This window comes from Sebastes fasciatus, chromosome 13 (genome assembly GCF_043250625.1).
Source record: "Sebastes fasciatus isolate fSebFas1 chromosome 13, fSebFas1.pri, whole genome shotgun sequence".
NCBI classification, from domain to species: Eukaryota; Metazoa; Chordata; class Actinopteri; order Perciformes; family Sebastidae; genus Sebastes; species Sebastes fasciatus.
In genome coordinates this window covers 5965466-5977196 of record NC_133807.1, presented here as the reverse complement: position 1 = coordinate 5977196, position 11731 = coordinate 5965466, and the positions used below count along the sequence as shown (strand labels likewise).

The 11731-nt window shown below is 40.7% G+C and overlaps 1 protein-coding gene across 1 annotated transcript; it reads left to right on the top strand.

Annotated features, from left to right (window-relative positions):
• The first annotated feature begins 1524 nt into the window (after positions 1-1524).
• LOC141780049 (pyruvate dehydrogenase (acetyl-transferring) kinase isozyme 2, mitochondrial-like) lies at positions 1525-11430 on the top strand. Its single transcript, XM_074655115.1, has 11 exons — positions 1525-1777; positions 3741-3882; positions 6044-6115; positions 6252-6439; positions 6583-6672; positions 7140-7217; positions 7327-7403; positions 7734-7832; positions 9730-9840; positions 9989-10102; positions 11006-11430. Exons 1-11 carry the CDS (start codon positions 1648-1650, stop codon positions 11147-11149), a joined length of 1245 nt encoding a protein of 414 aa, XP_074511216.1. The 5' UTR covers positions 1525-1647; the 3' UTR covers positions 11150-11430.
• Positions 11431-11731: the final 301 nt, after the last annotated feature.

The window sequence follows — 11731 nt, the reverse complement described above, 5'->3', positions numbered from 1 at the left end:
TTGTGTTTGTTTGACCCGTCCACCTCCTCTCCCAGCTGCCCTTAGCAGACTCTCACGCTATTAATACTACGTCACGTGCTTCGACCGTCGAATAACACCCGGAGTGGGTTTACATTGGAGTTAGTTGAAAGCCCGCTTTCGTCACAAACTCTCGCTAAGAGGTACCTCTGTGCATTGGTTTCCGATGCTGAGGGGCACCGCCCAATTTGCGGTGTTTGACAAGCTGGGAGTGAGAACGGGTTGGCTAAACACTGTTATCTCTGTCAGCACTTTCGTCATTGTTTGCACTGTTAACGCTGTTAGCACCGTTAGCTAGCCGTCCGCCATGACAAGAGCCGTTGAGAGGCAATGGAAATGCTTTCAATCCCGTATTGAGCTCCTTTAAGGGAGCTACCAGACAGTAAACAAGCTGGGGAATGCTGATAGGGGTGGTAGCTGGTTGTCTAACGCAGGAACAAGCACAGAGGGTCCAGAATAGATGGAGTGATAACAACAACAAGAACAAGAGGTGGTAATAGGATGTTCCCAAGCTTCCAAAACCACAAAAACACTGAACTCATGATATTGTCATCCTCGTATACTTAGAATGTAATAGAACGTTGTTGTCATTATTGACTTTAACTTATTGTGTTTTTATCAATAATAAAAAATAGGGAACCTATTTTAGAAAGAAAGCAGGTATTGACTGAATAGTAATACACATAGACTGTTATTAATGAATGTATGTACAGTATGTATTCAATGTTTCTACCATAGGAAAACACCAGCCAGGAACATGGAAAACAGCTGCTCCTGAGAGAGATGAAGACAGAGAGCACAGTTGGTTTCAATATTTGGTTTTGACGGTTAATATTTATAAACATAATAAATATAGTTTGGAACACTTTTATTTCACCTGATTAAAATAGATGAAATAATTACTAAATAATGTGATTTAACCAAAGCATTTTATGGGTCCAAACACCACTTTTCTTAACTGTGGTCTCAATGTTGAGATAGGTCAAATGAGCTAATTCAATTAGAATTTGACCCTATTTCATAATGGATTTTTTTCATATACATAATACTTTATACCATATTATTATTATTATTATTTTTTGTTTACAAAATCATTAATATGATTTTCCATCTATCCCACACAACAAACTGACACTTGGTCATACAAAAACTATTAGTGATTAAAAAAAAAAAAATGATTGTAAGGGGTAATCAAAGTTGTTTTTATTATTAATCGGTTAAATAACTTGTATGTAACTAGTGAGTGACGCTGTGTATCCAGTATGTGATTAAGCAGAGCTGATAGTGTTTGTGTTAATGTGAAGCCATGCTGTTTATCAGACGGAGGAAACGTTACGTGGAACATGACGTGACCGGGTCACACAAAACACATGCCTCCTTCTTTACTATCTTACAGTAGAAGTAGGTGGGATCCTGGATGGGATCCAATTGGCTGTCTGCCGCCCAGCGCGCTCTCCCATTGGCTGAGCTCGTCTATTTAGACAGAGCTTCATGTGTTGTTGCTGCAGACTGTAACACACCAGCATCTCCTCTGCTACAACTACAACTAATACTCCACTTTACCACCAACCGCCGGAGGATATTTTATATTTTATTTTCCTGTCCGACGTTTAATGTGTTAATTTGAAGATGACTAGTAAAATGAAGTTCGTTCGGTCTCTGATGAAGACTGCAGTGATGGCCAACCTGCCCAAACACATCGATCACTTCTCCAAGTTCTCCCCCTCTCCGCTCTCCATGAAGCAGTTCTTGGATTTCGGTGAGTGCACGCGTCTCTATATCACTATATTTTAATTCGTATTTTTATTTATTTTATTTCATCTAGCCTATTTGTGTATGTTTGTATGCCTTTAACTATTATTTTATTTATTGTAGCCTCTCTGGTTCGAATTAAAGTTGAAATGTATATTTTACTTTTGCCTATAGGCTACATATTCCATACGAACAGGAATAATAATATAGTAATAAGCATGCATCTATTAAAATTCCAGAGGTTGAATTGCCAGGGCCGGCTCTAGCCCTTTGGGTGCCCCATAAGTGAAATTTGGATTAGGAGCCTCCCCACCCCTAGGAACCCTAGCCCACATAAACCGCACACATCAGACATCACAAAGACAAAAAATAAGATTTTTATTTTCATAAATACCTGCATTTATTATAATAAATAAACAATTGCTCCCTGATATTGTTGGCTTAATTTTTTTACACTTTGAGTTTCACTACAATTTACACTTTCATTAACAAATAAGTGTGAAGAAAGAGAGCTACAGGGGTGAAAAGTGTAATTCTTTCTTTATTTGTTCTTTTTTTAAGTCAATGAAGAAAATAAGAAAAGGCGGTATTTAAAAAAAATATATATATTTTATTTTTTTTAGAGGGCGACCAGCGCCCCCCCATTAGGTGGCCTAGGCCTTAAGCCGTGATCATTGCTACGCTCAGGGATCAGCAATGGGTGCCGAGACAAAGATAGAACAGTCCTGTAATGAATTGTTTCCTAACCTGTCTCATTGGCTCGATTCAATCATCTCACGTCATCACTGAAGGAAAACAAGCTGTTAGTTACAAGCTGTCAGCCTGCTGTGACCTGAGTGAGACCTTGATGATTCCCAGTGTGTTAATGATGTTGATGGTGGTAACATTGCTGCTGCTGCTGCTGCTCATGTTAATGCAGTTAATGGTGAGGATGATGAGGATAACAATGACATCAAATGATGACTTCTGTTAGGGACTGTACACAAATTACTAAGGTTGAGAGTGGGGTACTCTGATTTTCCTTTGGACGGAAGGTAGGAGGGGAGGGTCTTTTTTTTTTTCTCATTGTAAATTAACATTTTATTTCAGCCATGCTTTGCACTATAATTAATAGTTTAGTAAACAGCAACACCAAAAAGACAACTTTCACTTGGTTTATGTTAGGGCTGTGTATTCGCAAGAATCTGGTGATACGATAGGTATCAGGATACAGGGGTCAATTTATTGCGATGAATTGTGATACTCTAAGCAATATATTTAGATTTTTTAAAAATCAAATTTTAGGAAAACTGTTTTTTTACGCAGTATTACGCTGTATTTGCATGTATCACAGGTAACTATTCATTAAAAATCGATACAGTATCACATCGCGATACTCGATATTTTCTTACACCCCTAGATCAGACATCGGGCAACATATCTCTGTATGAGGGTTTTATTAATGTTTACTTCAGTGGCTTAAAGGTGCTCTATACGATATCCAGAGCATTAATATAGCAGCAAGCAACATGTTCTTTGTAAAGATATAAAGGAGTAATGTCTACCTGAGCAGAGAATGAAGTCACTCTCCCTCTGTGTGTGTATTAGTACATGTTGTGTTGTGTACACAGCCACCCCTCTGGCACTGCTCTCATACGACGGTTACAACTGATAACGCCGTTTCACTGTTAGCTCTGTCAGCACTATTGCCGTTGTTTACACTAATAGCACCGCTAGCTATGGAGTAGTTATGGAGTTCACTGGAGCGCTTACAGCCCCCCCCCCCCTCCCCCAATGTACAACCACTTGCTTCCTCATGACTGAAATCCCATACTTACTGTAGGTCACTTGATGAAACTGAGCCATCTCAATTTGCTCATCAACACCGTTAGATGTGGTTGAAAGTGTTATTAAAAGCTAGTAAGTGGATCTTGAGTCAAACCAGCAATAACTAATTTCATGCCCTTTTGACTCTCTGTTCTGTTCTCCAGGTTCGACCAATGCCTGTGAACGCACATCGTTTGTCTTCCTTCGCCAGGAGCTTCCTGTCCGTTTGTCCAACATCATGAAGGAGATCAACCTGCTGCCGGACCGCCTGCTGGCCACGCCCTCCGTCCAGCTGCTCCAGAGCTGGTGAGACTACTGGATATACACACTGATTGATTTCACTGAGTATCTGATTTACTGGTGACTTGTTTACTGACTGACCTTTTATGTCAATGCTGCCCTGCGAAGAACTCAAAGACTTAAAGTCATAGAACATCCTACTCAAGTAAAACATACCGTTACTTGACGTTTTTGTTTTTGTTTTTCCAGAAGGAGGTTAGTATAAGAACTCCACAAGAGTACCTGTAACATTCCACCCTTTGAGATTTTCATGTTTTGGCCTGAGGTACAGACAGTCCTCGGACCATTCAGATTTGTTGAAACACAAAAACTTTATTTTTTTTCTACAGAGTAGCTCCTCATTTTCAAGAGTTGCAAGGTTGTTAATCCGATTGCTATGAATAGCAGGCTGACACTGCACTGTAGGCCCAGATATTACATTACAGAGCAGGGAGAGGAGGAGAAGGAGAGAGGGAGGGTGGCTGAACTTTGTCCCAGTTCCTCCTCGAACCCCCTCCGCCTTTCTTCTTCTTTTCTTTTTCCTCATCCTGACGGCTTGTTGTTGCAGCTGAGAGGAACAGCATGTCCAGCACAGCAGCCTCACTGTTGAGTCATAAACAAAGTCACACTTTCAGCGTCATTCATAAGAAAATAGTAACTATGGAAGATATCAAAAGATTGTATTCCGTTAATTAAACGAGACACTTTTTACAGAGTGGATCTTTGAGATTAAAAAGTATTTGAAAGTAGTGTTTTGAGATGATGATGTGAAAAGAAAACGCTGTGGTTCTATTTATTCTCAATGTTTTTTGAGGCCAATTCAACATTTGTTCCATCTTTTGTCGTGGAAATGTGACCTCTGACCTTTGACCTCATTATTGGTGGCTTGTAATATTGCTGATCTTGGGAAGTTTGACACAAACAACAATGAAGAGAAGGCTCATTGAAGTTCTTTATTTATAGAATTTGATGTTTAGATAACTAGTGGATTCACTCACACTGTTTTTTTCTGAGTGAAATAAGAGACGGTGCTCCGTGACTTTTGTGACATGATAAGCAGCTAAAGTGTCCACCGGTGGAAATGCGATATTGTGATGTGATATTTGAAAGACCCAGAAGTTGGCTCAACAACAACTCTAACCGCTGACAGGAAACATCTAAGACCCTTCAGCTAACTGATAACTGAGTGTGTTCAGGGAACCATAGTCACGTTGAAGTTATTTTCTTTGAATCACATCAACACACACACGCGTGCGTCAGGGCTGGTGATGGATGACGGTGTTTACATTCTCCTCTCTGTCTCCTCCCTCTCTCTCTCCCTGTTTTTCCGTCTCGCTCACCCAGTGGAATGTACCGCTAACTCTGCCAGGCTGTAGCGGGGTTAATGTGTGTGTCTATACAAGGGGTCTGCAACCTGCTGCTCAGCCACCACTCTAGCCCCTCTCCAGTGGCTCCCTGTAGATTTTTTAAAAAATTGGTGGAAATGACTTACTGTCTTTTGTTTACATTTTCATTTTTATTTATCATTATTGTAGGTCTATGGTACGACGGTACGACGGAGTATTAGGGCGACATGAGGAAAAAAAAATAAATCTGAGATTTTGAGAATAAAGTCATAATATTATGAGAATAAAGTCATAAGTTTATGAGAAAAAAAGTTGTAATATGATGAGAATAAAGTCTTAGTATTATAAAATAGTAATTCTATGTGGGGGTTTTTCTCGTAAAGTTATGACTTTATTCTAGTAATATTACAACCTTTTTTTTGTTAAGTTATGACTTTATTCTTGTAATATTACAAACTTTTTTGTTGTAAAGTTATGACTTTATTCTCGTAATATAAAAAAAAAAATTCTCGTAATATTATGACTTATTCTGGAAATCTCAGATTTTTTTTCCCTCAATGTGACCCTAATACTCCGTAGTACATTTGCACTTTGGCCCTCACTGCATTAGACTTATACTGTATACTATATACGTAGACTATAAACTGTGTTACCTTCATCACAATGCTCAAATGTTTTGCGGCTCCAGACAGATTTCTTTTCTTTTTCTTTGCCTAAAATGGCTCTTTTGATAGTAAAGGTTGCTGACCCCTGATCTATACCATGCTCTAGCTGTCACTATCTCCTGTGACAGCAGGCGTGATGGACAGCCAGTGACTCCCCCGGTGTTTGTGTTCTCTCAGGTACATCCAGAGCCTGGTGGAGATCCTGGAGTTTCTGGACAAGAACCCCGACGACCACAGAGTCCTGGAGATGTGAGTGTAGCACACCTATCTGAAAAAACAAACAAACAAAAGCAGAACAGCACAGATCTGGACAGGACAACTTTGTCTTCACGCTCTTCTTTTTCCTTCTAACCTAAACTCTGTCTTCTTCCTCTCTCGATCCCAGGTTTGTGGAGGTCTTGGAGTCCATCAGGAACCGGCACAACGATGTGGTCCCCACCATGGCTCAGGGAATCATCGAGTACAAAGACGCTTTCGTCCAGCCGGACGCCGTCACTGACCACAACATCCAGTACTTCCTGGACCGCTTCTACACCAGCCGCATCTCCATCCGCATGCTCATCAACCAGCACAGTGAGCTGCCGCACAATCGTGCGATTAATAGCAATTCAATATTTCCATTGATTGACAGCCCTAGTGAATATGTAGAATCTATAGTAACTACTCCTCCTACTGTATGCGTCATAACTATTTCCTCTTTCTCTACTTTCTTGCAGCTCTTATCTTCAATGGCAACTCAAACCCGGCCCACCCCAACACCATTGGCTGTATCGACTCCATGTGTGACGTGACAGAGGTTGCTCGAGGTAAGAAGAAGCAGAAGGATAGAGAGAAAGAGAGGCTGGGGGTTTTGACCAGTGGTAAGAAAGAGAAACGACGGGGTATTTTCCAACTTGAATTGTGTGTAATCAAATAACCAAAAAGGAACTGACACACAGCAAATCTGGGACAGGTCTTACTGGGCGTCTCTCTGCGAAATAGGTTGCCATGTGTAGTCTGAAGTGTGCACTTAAAGCTGCAGTAGGCCGAATATTCTTGGCATCATTGGGCGATAAATTCTATAATAACCTTTCAGCATATTGTAATTCAAGTGTTCTGAGAGATAACTAGACTTCTGCTCCTCCTCATGGCTCTGTTTTCAGGCTTTAAAAAATCTAGCCTGTGACGGGAGACTTTGGCCAATGTACTTTTTAAATGATAATCAAATGCAAAACACTGTAAATAATACAACATGACTCTTACAGAGTTGTGGTTTCTTCCCGTCTCTCTCTAGATGCCTATGAGAGTGCTAAGTTGCTGTGTGAGCAGTATTACCTGGGGGCTCCAGAGCTGGAGCTGAGGCAGATGAATGGTGAGACGTCACACACAAAACACACACTCGCAGTTTTTTTTAGCAATGTGGCTAATGTGTGTGTGTGTGCATAGAGCGCTGACTATTTTGTATTTTTTCCCTCCTTTAGCCAACAACAACAAAGAGCCCATCCACATCTCATACATCCCATCTCACCTGTACCACATGCTCTTTGAACTCTTCAAGGTATGTGCATCTGCAAATAAACAAACAAACATATGTCACATAACATGTCATATATCATACTATATATCTCATACTATATTCAATAGTATATGGGGTCTGTGTTTGTGTTTAGGATCTAAATACTGCACCATAAATTGATCCCATATTAATTCATTATCCAAAAGTGTCCAAAAGTACGGTCAAAAGCAATGGGTTCAGTATGGGTTTTAGAAAACACTGAACTTCTCTTGATATCATTTCATACCTGACTTTTAATAAAATGTAAATATCGACCTGTTGTCTTGGTCCCAACAGCTGATAAACCTCTCTGTCCCTGTTTCCTCTCTGTAGAACGCCATGAGAGCAACCATTGAGAACCACGAGGCCAGCAGGACCCTCCCACCCATTAATGTCATGGTCGCTCTCGGTGGAGAGGACCTGTCAATCAAGGTGAGTGACTCTACTACGTACAGAAATAACAACTCTTCATTATGTCTTTAAAATTGACACGGAAAACGTGAAGTTGGCGAACCAATTGCAGCTTCCACATTAACCAAATATTAGGACTGTCAATCAATTAAAATATTGGCGTAGCATTTTTTAGCTGTTCAAAATATACTTAAAAGAGAGATTTGTCACGTATTGAGTGGGCAAATATGCTGCTTTATGCAAATGTATGTATATATTTATTATTTGAAATCAATTAACAACACAAAACAATGACAAATATTGTCCAGAAATCCTCACAGGTACTGCATTTAGCATAAAACAACATGCTCAAATCATAACATGGCAAACTGCAGCCCAACAGGCAACAACAGCTGTCCGTGTGTCAGTGTGTCAGTGTGCTGACTTCATTCACATATCTTGAGGTCAGAGGTCAAGGGACTCCTTTGAAAATAACCATACCAGAGCATTATTTAACCTCCTTCTCGACAAGCTAGTATGACATGGTTGGTACCGATGGATTCTTTAGGTTTTGTAGTTTCATAATACCAGTATCTTAACTCTAACTTTAAAGCCTGAGCACGTTACAACCTAAAAATCGCTAGTTGCGTTAAAGAAATTAGTGGCGTTAAAATGAATTTGCGTTAACGCGTTATCGTGTTAACTTTGACTAAATATGTTGTTGATGTTAGAGAGTTTTACAATCTGCACTTCATTAAATCGCATGTTTTTTTTTACTCTACTTCTGGTGCATTGCATGGACTTTGGCCCTACTGCAGTAGAATTCACTTTAACATACCAAAATAGATAAAAGGGAAGGACAGTATGTTGTCATGGAAGTGCTCTGTCCTATGGAAAGTCAAGGTGGAAGTCACATCAGGGAATTCAGACTCTTCTGTTGTGTTTATGTTGAAAAGGTGAGCAAATACCATTCACGATGGCAGGAGTGGCTATAAACCCCCAGAAAGCATTAGCAAACATCAACTCAACATTAACTTAAGCTTTATATAATGTACACGAGTTGAAAGTATTAGTTGAATGCCCCAAATTCTCAAACCAAGAATAGAAACAGAGTTGCTGCAACTAAAACTTCTTTACTCCAAAAATAGCGTAGTAATCCTCCCTGTTCTAAACCCATACTGAAGTATGTAACATTATGTAACATTATGTATATTCTAAGGAGATTATGTGATGATTGTTCAAAGAGCTACGGAAAGAAACAGTAGAAGGAACGCTTTCTTCTCCTCCGCATTCTGAAATGACGCATTTTCACCCTTTGCCCCGTCGTCGTTCTTACCCTTACTGACCTCTGTTTAGCTGCTTAATTATCTTACATAAACCCCATAAACCCTCATTACCATCAAAGAATCATAATCTGGCCAGATACCAAGCCCATTCACCGACATCATTGGCTCCTGGCACATCATGCGACCATATTTAGACTCAGCGGACTATTGTTTGATACCTACTTGCCCTAATTGGATGCCATGGAAACACTGAATGTGGTTAACAGGTCATCCTATCTATGTTTTATGTTAACAAGGTAAGAACATAAAACGAAACTGACCTCTCCACCCTTTTGTAATGATTAAAGACAGTTTGTTTTGCAGCAAATGTAAATTCCAATTTTATTTTCACACACTGTTCACAGCACGATGAAATTTAACTTCCGCATTTAACCCATCCTAGTATCTTAGGAGCAGTGGGCAGCTACTATATAGTGGGCACCTCAGCAGTGTCCAGGAGGCAAACTGGCACCTTTCCAGCTACCAGTTCCACACTCTGTACTTGGTCCGTGCGGGGACTTGAACCGGCGACCCTCAGGGGTTCCCTACGGACTGAGCTGCCGCCGCCTCACTGCTGTGTAATTAACCTCTCCATCATCTCTATCTCTCTCCAGATGAGTGACAGAGGAGGTGGCGTTCCCTTCAGGAAGACAGAGCGTCTGTTCAGCTACATGTACTCCACAGCTCCCAGACCCTCCACAGAAGACAGACACAGAGCCCCACTGGTGAGCAGCTCACACACAACAAACATGCACACATTCAAACACAATATTAAAGCTGTAGTTGGTAACTTTTATAAAAAATAATTAATGTGTGTGTGTGTGTGTGTGTGTGTGTGTGTGTGTGTGTGTGTGTGTGTGTGTGTGTGTGCAGGCAGGGTTTGGTTATGGTCTGCCCATCACTCGTCTCTACACTCGCTACTTCCAGGGAGATTTGCAGCTCTACTCTATGGAGGGTCACGGCACTGACGCAGTCATACACCTGAAGGTAATATACCACACACGCACATGCATGCATCAACTTATTGCTTGATATACGTAGTCATTGAAGGATGGCCTGATCAAGGCCCCATTCTTTAAATGGGGCTCAATTAATCCAGGCTGAAATAAGCCGTTAGCTACCTCCGGGTCTCAGAAGTGAAGCCAATGCGGAAGTGCCTCAAAGTTGTATTCTATCTACCAGCCAGCAGAGGGCGACTCCTCTGGTTGTATAGCAGTCTATGAAAAAATGAGCCTACTTCTCACTTGATTTATTACCTCAGTAAACATTGTAAACATGAGTTTATGGTCTCATAAAGACTATAAAGCAGGGGATGCTTTAGGGCGGGGCTATCTTGTGATTGACAGGTCGCTACCGCGGCGTTGTCCCGGTTTGGGAGTTGTCCACGTTTTCGTCCCAGAGCTTTAACCCTTTCACAGTGTGTTTTCTGTTCATGAAAGTTAATTATAACGTTTTTATATTTTTTGTATTCACCAGAAGTATAAAACATTACATGTCCCTTATAAATAAAAAAAAAAATACAATGAATTTGTGAGGGAAATGTCTTTATTCTTTGATTTTTGGGTTGCGTGGAAAAAAATGTAATAAATAATTCTTGACAATGACTGATATATTTGGCTTCAGGACATTGCTGACTACATACATGCTGAAAATCAAACATTTTTACTATATTAATTTAGAGATTTTCCAATGTAAAAGTCCCTAGAAAGGTATGATTCAACTTTTTCTTATGGCCTAGTGTTAAAAAAGTTAACAAAAATCTCAATAAATTGTAATATCGAATGCTATACTTAAAAATAGCAATACATATCGAATCGGCACCCAAGTATGAACCTGGAAATGAGTGTGATATGTCCCCTTTAAAAGTCTATTCTCTGTGTCTGTCTCTAGGCATTGTCTACAGACTCGGTGGAAAGGTTGCCAGTTTTTAACAAGACCGCTTTGCGTCACTACAAGCTGACTTTGGAGGCAGACGATTGGTGCGTTCCCTCCAAGGAGCCGCTGGACCTGGCCGCGTACCGCGTTGCCAAGTGATTAAATCATGACTTAACATGACATTGTGGGACCAGAACTATTAGCCCAGCGGTGGTCGGGAGCCGGTGTGACCAAAAGTGTCCAAGGCGGTCAAAGAGAAGGCAGAGCGTCGGCGTCCCGATCGTCTGGGAGCTTCCTTGATTGGAGCGAGTGTCTTCCTCCTGTATCTTCCTCTTTACACGTGTGCTATTAATAGAGAGAGAGAGAAGAACAACATTGACATGCTGAGCCAAGATGGCTGACGGAGCGATAGAAGAGAAGGAGAAAGAGAGATGAGATGGAGAGGTGAACTGAACTGATGGCAGGGCTGACCGATTTGAAGATATCTAATTGTACACATTATCAGACCAATATTTGGATCTACGAGCAAATTTCACCCAAACGTTAGTCACCTGTTCTCTATAATAAAGTTTATTTAGGGTGCTTCTCAGCCAATCAGATCTTTGAATGTGCCAGCAGAAAGTTTTACTCAGAGACAATAAGTGCCTGTGAACGTTGACAAAGAAGTGCCTTTTTTTCTTTTTGCTACAAGGAACACAACATTTCCTCTTCGTGTGCCTGCTGTTACAACCCGTTCTCACT

Bases quoted from the DNA above. Each gene is read 5' to 3' on its own strand.
- LOC141780049 (XM_074655115.1), top strand. From the start codon at position 1,648: ATGACTAGTAAAATGAAGTTCGTTCGGTCTCTGATGAAGACTGCAGTG. The intron at 1,778-3,740 runs GTGAGTGCACGC...TCTGTTCTCCAG, and splicing joins GAAGCAGTTCTTGGATTTCG to GTTCGACCAATGCCTGTGAA. The intron at 6,116-6,251 runs GTGAGTGTAGCA...TCTCGATCCCAG, and splicing joins GACCACAGAGTCCTGGAGAT to GTTTGTGGAGGTCTTGGAGT.